We start from the raw sequence: 20,671 nt of genomic DNA, 5'->3' as shown, positions 1-20,671 counted from the left end.
TTTTTAATTTACATCCAAGTTAGTTAGCATATAGTGCAATAATGATTGCAGAAGTAGATTCCAGTGATTCATCCCCTATGTATAACACCCGGTGTTCATCCCAACAACTGTCTTCCTAAATGCCCCTTACAATTTGGCCCATCCCCTCACCCATAATCCCTCCAGCAACCCTTGTTTGTTCTCTGTATTTAAGAGTCTCTTATGTTTTCTCCCCTTCCCTGTTTTTATGTTATTTTTGCTTCCCTTCCCTTATGTTCATCTGTTTTGTATCTTAAAGTCCTCATATGAGTGAAGTCATATATTTGTCTTTCTCTGACTAATTTCGCTTAGCATAATACCCTCTAGTTCCATCCATGTAGTTGCAAATGGCAAGATTTCATTCTTTTTGATTGCCAAGTAATACTCCATTGTATATATATACCACATCTTCTTTATCCATTTGTCTGTCAATGGACATTTGGGCTCTTTCCATAATTTGGCTGTTGTTGATAGTGCTGCTATAAACATTGGGGTGCATGTGCCCCTTCAAAACAGCACACCTGTATCCCTTGGATAAATACCTAGTAGTATAATTGCTGTGTCATAGGGTAGTTCTATTTTTAATTTTTTGAGGAACCTCCCTACAGTTTTCCAGTGTGGCTGTACCAGTTTGCATTCCCACCAGCAGTGCAAAAGAGATCTTTCTTTTTAATGTTTATTTATCATTTTTGAGAGAGAGAGAGACAGAGTGTGAGCAGGGGATGGGCAGAGAGAGAGGGAGACACTGAATCCAAAGTAGTCTCCAGGTTCTGAGCTGTCAGCACAGAGCCCGATGCGGGCTGGAACTCATGAACTATGAGATCATGATATGAGCTGAAGTCAGACGCTTAACCAACTGAGCCACCCAGGCACCCCATCAGAGATCTTCTTTCTCCGCATCCTCACCAACATCTGTTGTTGCCTGAGTTCTTAATTTTAGCCATTCTGACAGGTGTGAGGTGGTATCTCATTGTGGTTTTGATTTGTGTTTCCCTGATGATGAGCGAAGTTGAGCATTTTTTCATGTGTTGGTTGGCCCTCTGGATGTTTTCTTTGGAGAAGTATCTATTCATGTCTTTTGCCCATTTCTTCACTGGATTATTTGTGTTTTGGGTGTTGAGTTCCATCAGTTCTTGATAGTTTTTGGATACTAAAATACATGAGCCTCACTTCAGGTGAGCCCTGCTCTCTTTCTCTCTCTTGTCCCTCCTGGGATTCTCTCTCTCTCTCTCTCTCTCTCGCTCTCTCTCTCTGCCTGCCTCTGCCCCTCACTCACTTTTGCCCTTTCTCTCTCTCTCAAAAAAGAACAAAAACAAAAACAAAAAACTTTTTTGTTTTTTTTCTCCAAAGTTTTATTTATTTATTTTTAAATTTTTTTTTCAACGTTTTATTTATTTTTGGGACAGAGAGAGACAGAGCATGAACGGGGGAGGGGCAGAGAGAGAGGGAGACACAGAATCCGAAACAGGCTCCAGGATCTGAGCCATCAGCCCAGAGCCTGACGCGGGGCTCGAACTCCCGGACCGCGAGATCGTGACCTGGCTGAAGTCGGACGCTTAACCGACTGCGCCACCCAGGCGCCCCTCCAAAGTTTTATTTAAATTGCAGTTAGTTAACATGCAGTGTAATATTGGTTTCCTGGGACATCCAGTGCTCATCACAAGTGCCCTTCTTAATACCCCTCACCTGTTTAACCCATTCCCACCCACCTTTCCTCCTACCCTCAGTTCTCTATAGTTAAGAGTCTTTACAGTAGTTTCTTATGATTCTCATGATTTCAGTTATTGTAAATGGCTCCTCTTTCACTTCTTCTTTTTTTTTGTTGGTAGTTTATGTATTTGAGAGAGAGAGTATGTGCATGTATGCCAGTGGGGGAGGGGCAGAAAGGGAGAGAGAAAATTCCAAGCAGGATCATGCTGTCAGCCTGTCAGCACAGAGGTCTAGGTGGAGCTCGATCCCATGAGCCCTGAGATCATGACCTGAGCTGAAATCAAGAGTCATATGCTTAGTGAGCCACCCAAGTGCCCCTCTTTCATTTCTGAGTATATTTGTGAGTCTTCTCTCTTAGTGTAGCTAAAGATTTGTCAGTTTTATTTATCTTTTCAAAAATCGAGCTCTTCATTTTATCTTTTCTATTCTCTTTCTTTTTTTTTTTTTTTAATTTTTTTTTCTACGTTTATTTATTTTTGGGACAGAGAGAGACAGAGCATGAACAGGGGAGGGGCAGAGAGAGGGAGACATAGCATCGGAAACAGGCTCCAGGCTCTGAGCCATCAGCCCAGAGCCTGACGTGGGGCTCGAACTCATGGACCGCGAGATCGTGACCTGGCTGAAGCTGGACGCTTAACCGACTGCGCCACCCAGGCGCCCCTCTATTCTCTTTCTAGTATGTGTTAAATTAACTTGATTATGGGAGTCCTTTCACAGTGTATACATATATTACATAATCACATTTTATACTCTATTATATACTACATTATAATTTTATTTGTCAATTATACCTTTAGTGGAAAAAAATTATGAACAGAACTTATTTAGGGCTCTTCAGAGTCTATTCAGCAATAGTATAATACAGGTCACTATAACTTATTCAGAGTTGAGAGCAACACAGTAATTTCTTAGGTGCTCTTTCTCCTCTTTCCACCTTTGATTGATTACTTCATAGTTTTAAGACTTGGCTGGAAACTAGTAAATGTGGGTAAAGATGATGATATATTTTCTGTAGAGTTTGGGAATAAATAGCTGCCAGGTAGCCTGCTATCTCTCAGTTTGTTGTAGTCTAGGACTGTTCTCTGCAGAATGCTGAGAGTCCATTGGTTGCTACTGTGAGGGGCAAAATCAATCACAGAGGAGTACTGGGTAATAGGCTATGGGAGCATTTTTAATTTAAATTTGAATAAATTAATTAATAAATAAATTAATAAATTAATAAAATTAAATAAATACAGCTTAGTTGCCATTATCCAGGTGGTGGTTATTTTATTTATTTATTTTTAAAATATAATTTATTGTCAAGTTAGCTAACATACAGAGTATACAGTATGCTCTTAGCTTCAGGAGTAGATTCCCATGATACATCACTTACATACAGCACCCAGTGCTCATCCCAACAAGTGCCCTCCTCAATACCCATCACCCATTTCCCACCCGCCCCTGCCCTCCCCATCGACTCTAGGTGGTGGCTATTTTTAATCATCATATAATGACATAAAAACTAAGCAAGATTCTCTATTGAAACTGTATGTGGACACCTTCTTTGAGATCGTGACCTGGCTGAAGTCGGACGCTTAACCGACTGCGCCACCCAGGCGCCCCAGAATATGCTTATTAAAAGCAATTTAAAAATCTTTGGTAATTTACATTAAATTACCAAAATTTACATAAAAATACCAAAATCTTTTTGGTATAGAGTTCTGAATTTTGCGAAATGCATTATAGAGATGCCACCACAGTCAAGATACAGAACAGTTTCATCACCCTGGTATTGCTCCTTTGTAATCAACCTCTACCCTTACTCCCAACTCCTAGCAACCACTGATCTATTCTGACTTTTAATTTTGACATTTCTAGAATGTCATATAAGTGAAATCATGTAGTATATAGCTTTTGAGTCTGACTTCTTTCACTTAGCATTGTACATTTGAAATTCATCAGTGCTTTTGTGTATGACAGTGTTCTTTACATTTTATTTTTGAGTCTATTGTATGGATGTACCATTTACCAGTTGAAGAAGTTTTGGGTTGTTTCCAATTTTTCATGATTATGTGTAAAGCCACTATAAATACTTGTATACAGGTTTTTATGTGAGCATAAGCTTTCATTTCTTTTGGGTAAAATACCTAGGAATGGGATTGCTAGGTCATATGGTAAAAGTATATTTAACTTTACTTATAATTGCTAACTGTGTCATGTTTCATTTTCATCAGCAATTTTGGAGAGTTCCAGTTGCTCTATTCTTCCTCATTAGTACTTTTTTTTTTAAGTTTATTTATTTATTTTGAGAGAGACAGAGACAGCACAAGTGGCAGGGGCAGAGAGAGAGGGAGAGAGAAAATCCCAAGAGGGCTCCATGCTGCCAGTGCAGAACCCGACATAGGGCTCAAACTTGCGAAACTGTGAGATCATGACCTGAGCTGAAGCCAAGAGTTGAGCGCTTAACCGACTGGGTCACCCAGGCGTTCCCTCATGAGCACTTGTTATCATCCAGTTTTAAATATTTTTCAGCACGGTTTAAATATTTATGATTTTGTTTTTAGCTATTTTAATAAGCACATAGTGTGGTTTTAATTTCCATTTCCTAATTACTAATTATATTTAATATCTTTTTATATGTTTGCTATCTGTGTATCTCCTTTAGTGAAGGATCTGTTAAAATCTTTTGCCCATTTAAGAAAATTGGGTAATTTTTCTTATCAATGAGTTTAGAGGATTCTGTATATATTTTAGATACAAGTCACTTATCCATTATGTGATTTGAAAATATTTTCTTCCAATCTTTGCCTTGCCTTTTTATTCTCTTAACAGTGTCTTTTAAAGAATAAAAGTTCTTAATTATGGTAAAGTTCAATTCTTTAATTTTTTTTTCTAATGGACTGTGCTTTTTTGTTATATCTAAGGAATCTTTGCTTAACCAAAGGTCACAAAATTTTGTCTTCTAGAATTTTTATAGTTTTAAGTTTTCCATTTAGAACTATGATCCAATTTGAGTTATTTTTGTGTAAGATATAAAGTGTGGGTTAAGGTTCACTTTTTTGCATGTTGTTCAGTTATTCCAATATCATTTGTTGAAAAGACAATCCTTTCTTCATTGAGTTGCCTTTCCACTTTTATTAAAAATTAGTTGACCACGTATATGTAGGCCTGTTTTGGCCACTGTTCTGTTCCATTGATCTGTCTATTCTTTCACCAGTATTGTATGGTGTTGACTATTGAGCTCTACAACTTTGTTCTTCTGTTTCAAAATTAATTTGGCTGTTCTAATTCCTTTGCCTTTTCATATAACTTTTACAATCAGCTAGTCAATTTCTACAAAAAGAAATCCTGCTAAGATTTTTATTTGAAATTACATTGAATCTATGAATCAATTTGGAGTGAACTGACATTTTAAAATTGTTCAATTTATGAACATGGCATACCTTTCTACATTTAGATCATCTTTGATTTCTTTCACTAGTGTTTCATAGTTTTCACTACATAGGTCTTACATATGTTTTGTTATATTCTTGCCTAATTATTTTATATTTTGTGGTGTTATTATAAATGGCACTGTAAAAATTTCAATTTTAGTTGTTTACTGCTAGTATATAGAGTATAGTTAATCAGCGGTTTTTTTGTACTGACTTTGTGTTCTATGACTTACCCCACATATTAGTTCTCAGAATTTTGTTTTGTTTTTTTTTTTTAGATTCCTTGGGACTTTTAAATGTAAAAGAACATCATGTTGTTTGTGAATAAGGACAGTTTTATTTCTTCCATCCCAATCTCTCTATTTTTTATTTCTTTTTCTTGCCTTGTTGCATAGGCTGTGACCTCCAGTATGATGTTGAATAGGAGTGGTAAGAGTAGACATCTTTGCCTTGCTTGGGACTTGAAAAAGGTGAGAGTGATCCTACCTCGCTCTTCTGCTAAGGCATAATACAAGCTTTTTACCTTTTTGTGTAAAATGCACAAAAATAAGTAATGAGGCATATTAAAGAGAAATATTAATTTTTTAAAAAAGTAATTATATAAGTGAATTGGAATGGCAAGAGATAGGAGGCCAGCAAGAGGTAATCTATTATAATAATCTAAATGGGAAGTAATTGTGGTATAAACTAGGGTGATGACAGTGGAAGTGAAAAAGAAGAATCAATAAAGAGATTTTTGAGGGGAGAATTGATAAGACTTTGTGACATGGATAAGGAAGGAGGGGATGGATAGGAAGGAGTCCAAGACTACAGAGGTTTTCAGCCTGGGTAATTGGAAATGCCATTAGTTAAAAAAAAAAAAAAAAAAAAAAAAAAAGAGAGGAGGCACTATATTTGGGGGCAAAGGAGGTGGTGTCTTTTTTTAAAAATTTTTTATGTTTAGGGGCACCTGGGTGGCGCAGTCGGTTGGGTGTCCGACTTCAGCCAGGTCACGATCTCGCGGTCCGGGAGTTCGAGCCCCGTGTCGGGCTCTGGGCTGATGGCTCAGAGCCTGGAGCCTGCTTCCGATTCTGTGTCTCCCTCTCTCTCTGCCCCTCCCCCGTTCATGCTCTGTCTCTCTCTGTCCCAAAAATAAATAAAAACGTTGAAAAAAAAATTTTTTTTATGTTTATTTTTGAGAGCAAGAGAGACAGAGCACAAGTGGGGGAGGGGCAGAGAGAGGAAGACACAGAATCCAAAGCAGGCTCCAGACTCTGAGCTGTCAGCACAGAGCCCGATGCGGGGCTCAAACCCACTGACCACAATATCATGACCTGATCCGAAGGTGGACACTTAACCAGCTGAACCACCCAGGCACCTCAGGAGGTGGTTTCTGATTTGGACATATTGAACTTACAAAAGTGTGACAACGTGCAAGTATTTGGTGATTTGGTTTTAGAGTTCATGCGATTTGTGATTTGTCAGACCAGAAGTGATGGTTGAAGTTCTGACAGAGGAGGATGAGAATACCGTGGGTGGAATTGTAGAGATGAGCAAGAACTTCTGATATAAACTTTAAGGAATGTATTCTTTTAAGAATGTAACAAAGGAGAGGAAAAGTGAACTGTCAGTAGGAGGAACCAGTGTTCTGGTTTGTTATTCCATTTTATTCATTCTCTCATTTTCTTATTAATTCACCCAATGAATCCAGGATTATGTAGCCTCAAGGCAGCCAGTGTTAGGTGCTGCAAAAAAGAAGAATGAGGCCTGTGGAAAAAGCCAGTAGGTTTTGCAATTAGGAGACTTCTTTAGATAGCGATGTTCCATGAAGGAAAGTTGTGGTGGTGGAGTCAAGATTAGCACCGTGTCCTGAAGAGGTTGATAGTGAGCATGAAGAGGTAGCAGTTGTAAGTTATTAATTGTGGAGACATTTAGTAGTGGAAGGTACAAAAAAATTTAGGACAGTAGGCATAGGAGTTAATAATTTTGAGGTGGTCTTTGTTGTTGCTGTTTTTATTTTTCTTTTTAAAGAATATAGGATATCTGTATAAGGTTATCTTTAAAGGGAAAAGAACTTACAAGGAGGAAATGTTTGAAAGGTAATAGTAATAATAACAATCATTTATACGGTAATTACTATATGCTGGACATTGAATTAGCAGTTTGCATGAATTAACTAATTTTTTAAAAATGTTTATTTTTTCAGGGGAGGAAGGGTGGAGGGGGGTGGACAGAGGATCTGAAGTAGACTCAGTGCTGACAGCAGCAAGCCTGGTGTGGGGCTCAAACCCATGAACCATGAGATCATGACCTGAGCCAAAGTTGGATGCTTAACCGGCTGAGTCATGCAGGCGCCCCTGAATTAACTAGTTTTAATTCTTATAATAACTAGCAAGATACTATATAGTTAAGAATTATTGACATATGGAGCATACCGAGGGATTGAGGTAATTTCTTGTTGATTTATCAGTGCAAATATAGTTTTCTTAAGTAAATTACAAGTAAACTGCTGTATAGAGTAAAAGAAACTAGAAATGGGAGCAACTTTCCTGGTTAACTCTTTGGATATCTCATTGTAGTGCAGTTTGACTTCCTAATATTTGGGTTATTTTTGGTATTAATCACTTGTAATGGGGCTACTCTTCCTTCATTAGAAACTGAGATATTCTTCATGGTTTTTCCATTTTGAATCATTGATCAGTTGGACATGGTCATTCTTTGTAGACCTTCTAAAATGTTACTCTGTTCCTTGTAATAGGCTCAACTGTTTGGCTTTTTACAAATAGAAAGTTAAACTTTGTATTTTAAAAGTACTTGTAAAATTCAACTGTTTCTCCAAGCACATAGTTAAATTGTGCTAACATATCATTTGTCCTGTATGAGGGTTATTGTTCTTTTTACACAATTAGAAGACTTCTTCCTGGTGGCTTACAGCTTTCTAGTATCCTGAAGTCCCCAAACCAAAATTTACACTTACACTTTCAGACATCGCAGTTCACTCATTGTAGTGGAACTCATTATTCATTCTTTGTTTTGAAAACTTGCTAGTACTTTGGCATGCCTATTACATTAAATCTCAACCACTGTGTAAAATAGGTATTCTGCCATCATTTTAACAGACCCAGAAAACAAAGTTCAGGACACTTAAATAGTTCAGGATTACCCAAAATAGTAAAAATATGGAAGTCGAACCCATGTCCTCTAACTCCAAGTCTGGTTCTGCTCCTGTTTGTATATCATAATTACATCGCTTGCTCTTATAACAACTAGGCATTGTACTGTATGTTGAGTTTTCCTTTTCATAGATGTAGTATTGGAACTTTATTCTATTTTTTCCTCATATCTAATACTTTTATTTCATCATCATATCAGGCTTTTTTGCATTTATATTTCTCTTCTCCTTTTTCTTTTTTTAAATTTTAGTTTGGGATTGCTTAATATCACCTAGCATGGTTATTATCTACTAGCTTAATGATTTTCGTCATTTTTTCATTGAATCACAAATACTGCATACATTACAAGGTAATTTCTACATAATTTTAAATTCTTTTTTTTTTTTTTTTTTTTTTTTGCTGATATTAATTCTCTTTCAACTTAAAAAAAATGATTTGAGGGGTGCCTGGGTGGCTCAGTTGGTTAAGCGTCCGACTTCAGCTCAGGTCACGATTTCGCGGTCTGTGAGTTCAAGCCCCACGTCGGGCTCTGGGCTGATGGCTCAGACCCTGGAGCCTGCTTCCAATTCTGTGTCTTCCTCTCTCTCTGCCCCTCCCCCATTCATGCTCTGTCTCTCTCTGTCTCAAAAATAAATAAAAACTTAAAAAAAATGATTTGAAACTTATAGAGGAGTTATAAGAAATGGTACAAAGAATCCCCATATCCCTTTCAGTCACATTTACCGGGTGTTAACATTATTGCTATATTTATTGTACCATTTTCCCTTTCTCTTTGTATTTACATATACACACACACGTATATATATATAAAATACACACACACACATATATTTTTCCCTTCTGAACCATTTCAGAGTACGTTGCAGATATTATGATCTTTTACCTCTAAATACTTGAATATTTATTACCTAAGATGTTCTTTTATTTATTTATTTATTTATTTACTTATTTATTTATTTATTTTTAAAGGTTTATTTTATTTTTTGAGAGAGAGTGAGAGAGTAAGTGCAGGAGAGGCAGAGAGAGAGGGGAACAGAGGATCTGAAGTGGGATCCATGCTGATACCAGAGAGCCTGATGCGGGGCTCAAACTCACGAACTGCAAGATCGTGACCTGAGCTGAAGTCGGGTGCTTAACTGACTGAACCACCAGGTGCCTTAAAGTTCTGTTCTTTTTAAAAATAGGTTGTTTGGGGTGCCTGGGTGTCACAATCATTAAGCCTCCAGCTCTTGCTTTTGGTTGGCTCAGATCATTACCTTGTGGTTCCTGAGATCAAGCCCAGCGTAGGGCTCTGCACTGACAGGGCAGAGCCTGCTTGGGATTCTCTCTCCCTCTTTCTTTGTTCCTTCCTCGCTCGTGCATGTGAGCTGTCTCTGTGTCTCTCAAAATAAACAAACATTAAAAAAATAAAAATAGGTTGTTAGATGTGGGTATAACTCTTAATTGACTTTCTTATATATCTATAGTAGATGGTATAGTAGAAAGATTGTGTGGTTTGGTGCTGGACCTACAATTTAAGTGAAATATTTTGTCATCAGTATTTCTTTGGATCATTTGTTATTGCCTCCTTTGGCCTTATTCTTTCTGGCTCTCACCTCTAGTTTCTGACACACCTAACGCAAGTGTGAGGGCTTATTGCCTTACCCTACATAATGCTGCCATTCAGAGCCTGAGAATCTTTTTTTCTGTGACTGCTTTTGTTTTCCTCTTTGCTGCCTGAACTCAAGGGTGTGTATCATAGGGCAGGCTGAGTTTCAGTAAGTGTCTAATGCGAATAGTGGAAACCCCACCTGTCTGCCAAGTCCTTTTGGCTGTGAGCAAAGTGGAGGCTTGGTATGTCATTCCTTTGCAGCAGTTGAGCTGAAGGAATGCTGCATGTCTTGTTGGAAGTTGCTTAGTAGCTTCGAATGGGGTGTGTATGAGGGTGTGTAGAGAGTTGAGGGTCTTTTAGTCTGTGTGGGAGACATGGAATCCTTCTTGGTGCCATGCTAGTCATCAGGGAGTATTTATTGAGTTCCTCCTTATGACCAGCACTATGATAGGAACTTTTGGAATAGTATGATAAAATACATAATTAAGTCACAGTTTAATAGTCGAAAAATTCTAGTTCTGCCACTTACCAGTTTGATTTGAACAAGTTAATGTCTTTAAGTCTCACTCTACTCTTCTGTAAAGTGGGAACTATTAACACCTACATAATAGTTAAAGAATAAATAAAGAATGTAAGTATAGTGTTTAGCAGTTGTCTGACACTAGTTAGTATTTCATTTCATACAGTCATTCAGGATATATGACTGATACCATATAAAACAAATAGAGAGTAATAAAAACAAATAGAGGATAATATGACTCTACAGTGTATAGTCAAATACTTTAATTGTGACATGTAGATTATAAATAGTCTGGGAATTTAGAGAAGGGAAAGAACAGTCTTATGCAACCATTTAATGTTCCTGTGCCTCAGTTTTTCCACTGGACACACTGTGGATAATGGTAGATGATTTCTTAGAGAATGATTAAGATGTTTTAGCATTTTTGCTTTTTTAGGTGATCCATATGATGATAGGAAGTAAGGAAGGGAGAAGCTTGGGGAACTGTTAGAAACCAAATTTAACACTCAACATTCTTAATTTTTTACTTATGTGGACATGGCAGCCTTATATGAAAGCTTAAAACTGGAGATTAGAAGATTTCCTTCTAGTAAAGGTGTTTGCTTTGGTATTTCTCCCCTGTTGCCTCACTGGAATTTTAATTAGTTGAAAAGTAATGTTGGTCAGTGGATTGCCTGTGATTGTGAGTGCCTCAGATATAATCTGAGGATTAAGTTATTTGTAACCCAAATTATCTCTCTGATCCTCTGGCAAAAATGAAACATACAAACAAACAGGGCAGGAGAAGATTTAGTTCTCGTGGACATGATATTAAGGGCATATGGTTTACTTGCCATGAATATTTCTCTGAGATGGGACATTTCCTCAGAACAGAGCCCAGAGTGATAACTTGGCCTTCCCATCTTTAAATAGGCTTTCATAGCCATGAACATGTAAAACACCTCTAAAAATTTCTTTACTCACAATATCTAACAGAAACTGTTCCAATTCTTAATTTGGTGTATGTTTACCTGGTAATATTTTTGTTAGCTTGATTTTGGAAACTGTATTTGGTGTTCGTTTTGTCCTGATCAACTGTCTTCTAGAAATTTTCAGAGAAATTTCCTCTGAAAGAAAAACTACTCACACCTTTTTTTTTTTTCCTCTTTGGTTTGAGCGTTTCTCCTTTTTATTGTTGTTAAGGTTTTTTTTTTTTTTTTTTTTGCATTTTTTGTTTGTTTTTGTAATTGTTTGCCAAGGTTTCAAGTTTATAGTGAGAGGTGAGGCAACGTTGATCTTGGCAGAACAGCACAAAGCCAGGAGAGTCATTAAGTGACGCAAGCTTTTAGTTTTTTTTTTTTTTTTCTTTTTGTTAAAGCTCTCTGGCACAGCTGGCTATTCTAGTCACAGAGGAAGAGAAGAGACTTTCTGAAGTTCTAGATGGAACGATGGAAGCTGTTTGGGGCATATTAAAAAAAGAGCAGCAGCAATAAGAACAAAAACTCCATATAATTCAAACAAAATTTCTTACCTTTGTGGAATCTATGTCAGTTGTTTAGAACTTGAGTTTTTACTTCAGACGATGATGGGAAAAGGCAATAGAAGGCGAGGAGGGTCGCATTGGATTCTTGCTTATCTGTCTGCTTCTCCTTCCAGTTGGAAAGAATCTTCGATCCACAAGAAGCATCATCAACAAGCCTAAGAATACATCCTACCCTGATCCTGGATTCTGTTGGAGTTGAGGACTGCAGGCACTTCACCACGATTTTATGGAGGCAATTCAAGAGAAATAGAAGGACGCAATACCTAAGGATTTCTCTGTTTGTGTTTGTACTGTGCCATGTTAAATTTTGGGCATTGTTTGGAGCAAATGGGGGACGGCTCTGTCATGTGGATCTAAGAGGATACCTGAGTTCCTTGAGCTACATAGATGATGTTTGGAAGGTTGTAAACTCAAAATATTTCAACACAGATTCATTGAATTCTGGATTATCTTTCACAAATCAGGACTTCAGCAGACAGAAGCTCTTTCCCCAAAAATACAAAATCTTCTCTAAGTTTTCAAGCTAATTGTGAACAATAATGTCTTGGAAAAGAAATTATTTTTCAGGGGGCCGTGGTAGTGTCCAAGGCATGTTTACACCTCGAAGCTCAACCTCCATAGCCCCCAGCAAAGGTCTCAGCAATGAGCCAGGACAAAACAGCTGCTTCCTCAACAGTGCTCTGCAGGTAAGGGTAATTTCTTTCTTTTTGGTGAACTTTGACTTTTTAGTTGCAAATGCTGTGCTTCCAATAGCTCTTCTAAATATAATCCTTGATGGTCTTTGTTTGAGGTCAACAGCCTGAGATCATTTCTAAGTTTATCTGTGTGATTTTAGGCAAGTCACTTATCTCTGAACCTCAATTACCTCATTTATATGAAAAAGGGATTAATAATGATAATAGAAATAATAAGTGTAACTACTACTACTCTTACCTGCCTGAAGGAGAAAGAAAGTATGTGAACTAAATGATCTCAATACGTGATTATTGATTTTTTCTTGCTTTTTTTTTTTTTTTCTTTTGAGACAAAGATGTCTTATCACCGTACTTGCTTTTCTCTAGAAAAGAAAGCAAAGTTCTTTCCACAAGTCAAAAGACCTTTCAGGTACATTACTTTTGTCTTATAATATATAGGCTCTTAGCATACACTGAATGGAGTCCAGTCTTTGTCCATTTCTTTATCCCCTTCCTCTGAGCTCTTTTGTAGTAGCTCATGATTGGTGTATGGACAGATATGCTTTAACAGAGCTAGTGGAAAGTAAATTCCCCTAAGGTGTGATTATCTACTGCAGATTTTCCCTTTTGGTGTTGCTTACCATACTAGTGATCTCAGAATCCCAGAGCTTCCTGTCTGTCTGCTTTGCCTTGTCAGGCCCATAGAATGTTAAGTTCATTCCTTTTGGCCTAACTTTCAAGTAATTACTTTCCCTTCTTTTCTGCTTCTCAGAGTAAAAGTAAATTGAATTTGCCATCCAAGATAATTAACTTGGTAAAATATTAGTTTTATGCTTCAGATATAATGAGAAAATATCTTGCTATGATAGAAGAAAAACCAAGACAATGTATTTGGTATGAAAAGTACTGGACTGGGGTGCCTGGGTGGCTCAATCAGTTGAGCATCCGACTTTGGCTCAGGTCGTGATCTCACAGTTCATGAGTTCGAGCCACACATTGGGCCTGCTGCTGTCAGTGCAGAGCCTGGTTAGGATCCTCTGTCCCCCCCAACCCTCCACTCACACACTCTCAAAAGTAAATACTTAAAAAAACAAAAATAAAAAGTACTAGACTTATGAATTAGAAAACTTGGATTCTAGTTTTAGTTTGTCTGTAGACTAGCTCTGTGACCTTGTACAGGTAATAGTATTTCAGTTTACTCATTTATAATATAAGAATTTTGCTAAGCTTATTTATGTAATAAAGTTTCATATTCTCTCTCTGTTTTCAAATTTTTATTTGAAAACATTAAAAAATTCTATGCTGTCAAGCCTAGAGAAAGAGTTTAACTATATTCCCTAATTACTACTGTAAATTTCATGCAGTTGGGTGGGGTTGGTTCAGTTTTTTTTTCCCCAGATGATGCATATGGGTTTTTGAGTGACATTGCATAAACTAATAATACTTTTTAAATTTAGAAGCAGGCAAAAAAAGGTATTGATATAGGGGTGTGTGTGTGTGTGTGTGTGTGTGTGTGTGTGTGTGTGTGTGTTTACCTCCTTTCTGGCCATCGTCCTGTTTTTATAATTCTGTTTCTTTCTGTATGTTCTATCTGTATTAAAACAATAATATTTATGGCTTTCTGTTCTAATTCCCAGCACCATATGGACACATACTGGCGCACACACACACACACACACACACACACACATACTCACACACACTTCTATGTACTTAAAGATTGTGTCATTGATGGTTTTGGAGTGCCTGTTATAATCACGTTACAAGTTGAAAATAATTTTTTCTATGAACTAATATTCTGACTTTTGATATGAATGCTATGTTGGCCACAGATGTGTTGAACCCACTGTGTCTATTATAAAAAGGTGTTACTTATTTGGGAGTATAGTGTATTTCCAAGAACTTTTGGAATATGTACCTTGAAGACACATAAGTAAGAAGAAACTCCAGAGCTGTGCTTTGTATGGGGCTCTGGAGGCATAGTGCCTTTTCATATATGATGCCGTTTAAATGTTTCCCAAGCAAGAGGTGCCTGGGTGGCGCAGTCGGTTAAGTGTCAGACTCTTTATCTCGGCTCTGATCCATTATCTCATGGTTCGTGTATTCGAGCCCCACATTGGGCTGTGCACTGATGGTGCAGAGCCTGCTTGGGATTCTGTCTCTCCTCTCTGTTCCTCACCTGTTTGTGTGCATGCTCTCTCCCTCTCTCAAAATAAATAAATAAACTTAATTAAAAAATGTTACCCAAGCAAGAGGAACATCCTAAGGCATTAGGCTATATATTACATCATTTATCTTTTAATTAAAGTCCATAGTTTATTCAAATTTCCTTAGTTTTTGCTTAGCATCTTCTTCTGTTCCAGGATCCCATCCAGGATACCACAGTTACATTTGCTTGTCATGTCTCCTTAGGCTTTTCTTGGCTCTCTTTCACAAAATTTCCTTGTTTTTGATGATCTTGATAGTTTTGAGGAGTAGTACTAATCAAGTATTTTGTTGGATGTCCCACTATTGGAATTTGTTTGATATTTTTCTCATTGTGAGACTGGGGTTATAGGTTTTTGAGAAGAAGACCATAAAAATAAAGTGCCATTCTCATCATATCATATTTAGGTTACATACTATGAACATGATTTATCACTGTTGATATTACCATTTTTTTAATCTGTTGACATGAGGAATACACATCTCTCAGAAAGGTCCAAAAATTGAGAAATCCAACAAAGACAAAATTCCACACTATAATTCAAGCTTCTAAATAAGGTTTCAAATACCATATGATTTCACTTATATGTGGGATCTAAAAAACAAAACAAATGAATAAACAAACAAAAAGCAGAATCAGACCTATAAATATAGAGAACAAACTGGTGGTTGTCAGAGGGGAGGGTGATTAGGGGGATGGGCAAATGGGTGAAGGGGAGTGGGAGATACAGGCTTCTAGTTATGGAATGAAAAAGTCATGAGGAGGGACACCTGGCTGGCTGGCTGTAGATCACGTGACTCTTGATCTTGTAAGTTTCAGCCCCACCTTGGGTGTGGAGATTCCTTTTTAAAAAATCTTAAAAAAAAAAAGATCTTGGGAATAAAAGGCACAGCATAGGGAATATAGTCAGTGGTATTGTGATAGTGTTGTATAATGACAGATGTCAGCTACACTTGTGTTGGTGAGCACAGCATAACGTATAAACTTGTGGAATTACTATGTTGTATCCCTGAAACTAATGTACATGTATCAACTATACTTCAAAACACAAGTTTGTTCCAAAAAAAAAAAAAAAATTGTTTCTTGTGTGGACAATTAAAGTAAACCCTTATTCTGCAGCTTTTAGCCCATAAATTTCCCCTTCAAGATCACATTTGATGTATGTTATACATTATTTTGTCTGTGTGACCTTCATTTTCAAAGTAATGTATTTTTCAGAATATAGTCTTCTGTCCCTTGTGTTAGCTAACTCACCCTTTTTGGCATTTGTTTTAATATACTAGAATGAGTTTTCTCTTGGGAATAAAGATATATTCAGAAGTCATTACCTATGTTTGCTTGAATTCTTGAATTTAAGATCAAATAGAGTCTTCTTACAAAGTACTGAAGTATTTCCCCTTTTTTATTGACAGGTTTTATGGCACTTGGACATCTTTCGACGTAGCTTTAGGCAGCTTACAACTCACAAGTGCATGGGAGATTCCTGCATCTTTTGTGCTCTGAAGGTAAGTTCTTCAAATCTGTTTCTTCTCACTACCATTAGGCTGCCAGATGATCAATATTGAGGCAATTTAATCAGGGGATGCTAAAGAATTTCTTACTGAATTATTTGCTTGTGGCTTAGTGCGAAAGATGATGTGATCAGTTTTGCTTGCTTCAGAGAATTGTTACTTGGCTTAGGTAGTCTGTTTTTCTGAACTTTCTTGCCCATACAACTCTATTTAATGTGATAGGATACTATAGAGATGTGCTTAGACTTGGAGTATTTACCTGAAGAGCTAATTCTAAATTTTTATTTTGAAAGAATAAACAACCAAGTGTTTTTAGTGGAATTAGCTATTGTTTGTTAAAGCTAAATTTATTGTTTAATAAAGCTAAATGTAAGTTAAAGCTAAACTCTTCCTATTGAGAAAAGCCAGTACTAAAATTTTCCCATTCCCTAAATGTTTCCCATTACCACATTTAATAGATTCCTTATACCTGTTCTTGACCCCATCATCTGACTCCCAAGTTTTTCATTTCTGAATAAAATGAAACCTGAGGATTCATTTAGAGACAAAGAAAATAGCAGAAAGTGAGAGATTTCTGACTCAGAGATTTTAGGTATGCTACTATAGAGGAAGAACTAGGTTGTATAAAAGGTCCATTTTCTATACTTTATCTGCTTTTCCAATATGTAGCTTCTCTGTGTTTTCTTGGTTTGTATGTACAATGGATTATTTATGGCTAGGCAAGTCTGTGTGAGTTCTGATAAACATCCAGAGTCATTTTTCAGTTTCAAGAAGTCTGAGTTCTTGGTTTGTCACAGGGATGCTTGGTTGTGGTCATATGTTTGATTTAGTTGCTTTTACATCTTGGAGTAAGAACTGTAACAAAAAATCCAGGAGGATTTCCCAGTTGTATTGGTTATTTGCAACAACTGATTTAAGACGTTTTTTGAGCAGCATCACTTTGGAATTTTAAGTCCATGATGGGCACATATCTTTAGAAAGAGATGACTGAATCTTCTGAACGTTTTACCACTTGGGTCACAAACATCTTTTTTCTCTTCCCCTTGGAAGCATTGGAACTTTTAGCAAAATATGTATTATTGATTAATTGGGGAGTTTAAATATGAATTTTAATAAAAGCAAATCTTTTACAAGTTGTAACATTTCTGACTATGCCCATTCAGACAGAAGTCCATCCACAAGGGAATTTGGCTTGATTTTCTGAAGGGTACACTGACATTAAGTATCTAATTTTATTTTTAAAATTTTTATTATTTTTATTTATTTATTTTTGAGACAGAGTGTGAGCAGGGGTGGAGGAGGGGCAGAGGGAGAGAGAGAATCTTAAGTAGGTTCCACACCTGGTGCAGAGCCTGACGTGGGGCTTGATCTCACAACCATGAGATCATGACCTAAGCCGACATCAAAAGTCGGATGCTTAACTGACTGAGCCATCCAGGTGCCCCAGTCTCTAATTTTAAATGAACCAGAAATATATAGCCCTTTGGCTAGCAAATCGAAGAGAAGTCTGGTTCATGACATTTAAAAACTAAAAAGCCAAAGTAAGATATTTGCTAGAGAAATTTGAATCCTGGAGAAATCCCTGGTAGAAGAATCTCCTGAAACTGGAAACACTCATCTGTACCAGGAAGGGATGATAGACCCCCTCACATGCCTTTGTTTAGAACTGTACCATCCTCTTCATTGACCCAGAGGGGACTCTAATGAACTGATTGTCAGTCTTGTGTTTCAGTTTCCAGAAGCACAAATGGGTAATAGAATATAAATTAGAATCACTATATAAGCCAAAAAAGATGGAGAAAACCAGAGACTTTATGGGACACTTTCTGGATACCCAAGTACAGAAAGGAAGATATTTTTTAACTTATGAGGGCTGAGAATGTACCTTGGGACTCTTTCAGAGAAGCAGTTGCTTATGGCAGATAGGTGAATGGGCTTAGGGAATCAAAGGCTCTATTTTGGATCTTCGTAACTCCAAGGAGTTCTACTACTTTCCTTGTCACATCATTGTCTCATCTATCCATTAGGTTTATTTTTCTTCACTGCTTCTTTTGTTATATTTGGGAGTATATTAAAAATTTGATGTTTTTCCCCAAAGTGTTTTCAGTCCCTCAGTGCTATATAAGTATTAAATAATGAAGCTCTAGTTTGCATTCTTTTAATTATTGTACACTTCATTTGAAACTTATTATAAATAGACTTATAGTGAGATGGATTAATTTGACAATATGGATGAGCTGAACTTCATTCTAATAGCTGAGAAATTTAAATTGTTAGAATAACCATATTTCTTCGTCCAGCCTGGAGGGCTTTCTTTTCTTTTTTTTTTTTTTTCAATATATAAAATTTATTGTCAAATTGGTTTCCATACAACACCCAGTGCTCATCCCAAAAGGTGTTCTTCTCAATATCCATCACCCACCCTCCCCTCCCTCCCACCCCACGTCAACCCTCAGTTTGTTCTCAGTTTTTAACAGTCTCTTATGCTTTGGCTCTCTCCGACTCTAACCTCTTTTTTTTTTTTTTCCTTCCCCTCCCCCATGGGTTTCTGTTGAGTTTCTCAGGATCCACATAAGAATAAAAAAATATGGTATCTGTCTTTCTCTGTATGGCTTATTTCACTTAGCATCACACTCTTCAGTTCCATCCACGTTGCTACAAAAGGCCATATTTCATTCTTTCTCATTGCCATGTAGTACTCCATTATGTATATAAACCACAATTTCTTTATCCATTCATCAGTTGATGGACATTTAGGCTCTTTCCACAATTTGGCTATTGTTGAGAGTGCTGCTATAAACATTGGGGTACAAGTGCCCCTATGCATCAGTACTCCTGTATCCCTTGGGTAAATTCCTAGCAGTGCTATTGCTGGGTCATAGGGTAAGTCTATTTTTAATTTTCTGAGGAACCTCCACACTGTTTTCCACAGCGGCTGCACCAATTTGCATTCCCACCAACAGTGCAAGAGGGTTCCCGTTTCTCCACATCCTCGCCAGCATCTATAGTCTCCTGATTTGTTCATTTTGGCCACTCTGACTGGCGTGAGGTGATATCTGAGTGTGGTTTTGATTTGTATTTCCCTGATAAGGAGCGACATTGAGCATCTTTTCATGTGCCTGTTGGCCATCCGGATGTCTTCTTTAGAGAAGTGTCTATTCATGTTTTCTGCCCATTTCTTCACTGGGTTATTTGTTTTTTGGGTGTGGAGTTTGGTGAGCTCTTTATAGATTTTGGATACTAGCCCTTTGTCTGATATGTCATTTGCAAATATCTTTTCCCATTCCGTTTGTTGCCTTTTAGTTTTGTTGGTTGTTTCCTTTGCTGTGCAGAACCTTTTTATCTTCATGAGGTCCCAGTAATTCATTGTTGCTTTTAATTCCCTTGCCTTTGGGGATGTGTTGAGTAAGAGATTGCTACGGTTGAGGTCAGAGAGGTCTTTTCCTGCTTTCTACTCTAGGGTTTTGATGGTTTCCTGTCTCACATTCAGGTCCTTTATCCATGTTGAGTTTATTTTTGTGAATGGTGTGAGAAAGTAGTCTAGTTTCAACCTTCTGCATGTTGCTGTCCAGTTCTCCCAGCACCATTTGTTAAAGAGACTGTCTTTTTTCCATTGGATGTTCTTTCCTGCTTTGTCAAAGATGAGTTGGCCATACGTTTGTGGGTCTAGTTCTGGGGTTTCTATTCTATTCCATTGGTCTATGTGTCTGTTTTTGTGCCAGAGGGCTTTATTTTCCAAGAGAAGAGAAGGGATGCTGAGTAGAAGAGTAAATCTGGGATGGATCATCAGCACCTGGAATGTCTCTTTTTTGTTCGCTACTTTAAAAATATTTGTATAGAATATGAAATAATTTGATTCATCATTGAACTAGTTCTAGTCAGCATAATAAGACAAAAGGAAAGATAAAGATTAGGAAGGAAGAAACAAAGTTATCATTATTTGCAGATGATATGATTGTTGTTAAAAAAAATCCCAAAGCATCTACTGAGATATCAATAGAACCAGTAAGAATTTAGCAGGTTGTTGCCTGTAAGATCAAGGTATAACATTCAATTGCATTTTAATATACGAGCAACTAATAGAAAATGAAATTTAAAAGAAACTTTTAAATAGTAATACAGTATATAAAGTGATATGAATAAATCTAACAAAAAATATATGACATTTATATAAAATCCTCACAAAGATCCAGTATAATGAATAATCACAAAGTGACCATCCTTTAAGAACTCTTTAGGTGAAAATAGAATACTGCCTGTACTATAGACATTTGAATCCTCCCTTCTTTCTCAATCACGTCTCCTCCTTTCTCCCAGGGGTAGCCAGTTTTCTAATGTTTGTGATAATCAC

At 37.0% G+C, this 20,671-nt stretch overlaps 1 protein-coding gene and 1 long non-coding RNA gene across 22 annotated transcripts in view; one reads left to right on the top strand and one right to left on the bottom strand.

Moving 5' to 3' along the window:
• Positions 1–20,671, top strand: part of USP54 (ubiquitin specific peptidase 54) — a 137,841-nt gene that overhangs the window by 61,913 nt on the left and 55,257 nt on the right. For 18 of the 21 annotated variants that reach the window (XM_040485390.1, XM_040485391.1, XM_040485388.1 and 15 more), the window contains 2 exons: positions 12,043–12,615; positions 16,222–16,314. In XM_040485390.1, coding sequence (XP_040341324.1) covers positions 12,469–12,615; positions 16,222–16,314 — 240 coding nt within the window. In that variant the 5' untranslated portion in view covers positions 12,043–12,468. Of the gene's footprint in view, positions 1–5,539; positions 5,615–11,789; positions 12,616–16,221; positions 16,315–20,671 lie in introns of those variants that run through there. The other 3 variants (XM_040485389.1, XM_040485385.1, XM_040485400.1) reach the window with 3 other exon arrangements.
• LOC121036793 (uncharacterized) lies at positions 1,060–19,602 on the bottom strand. Its single transcript, XR_005793478.1, has 3 exons — positions 19,505–19,602; positions 8,444–8,449; positions 1,060–1,106 (listed from the first exon to the last, which is right to left on the bottom strand). It is a non-coding gene; the product is annotated as an uncharacterized LOC121036793 (long non-coding RNA).

Source organism: Herpailurus yagouaroundi, unplaced genomic scaffold (genome assembly GCF_014898765.1).
Source record: "Herpailurus yagouaroundi ecotype Mexico unplaced genomic scaffold, PumYag 163, whole genome shotgun sequence".
In the NCBI taxonomy this organism is placed as follows: domain Eukaryota; kingdom Metazoa; phylum Chordata; class Mammalia; order Carnivora; family Felidae; genus Herpailurus; species Herpailurus yagouaroundi.
Note: the sequence above shows the minus strand (reverse complement) of the source record. Positions and strands in the feature narration are given on the sequence as shown.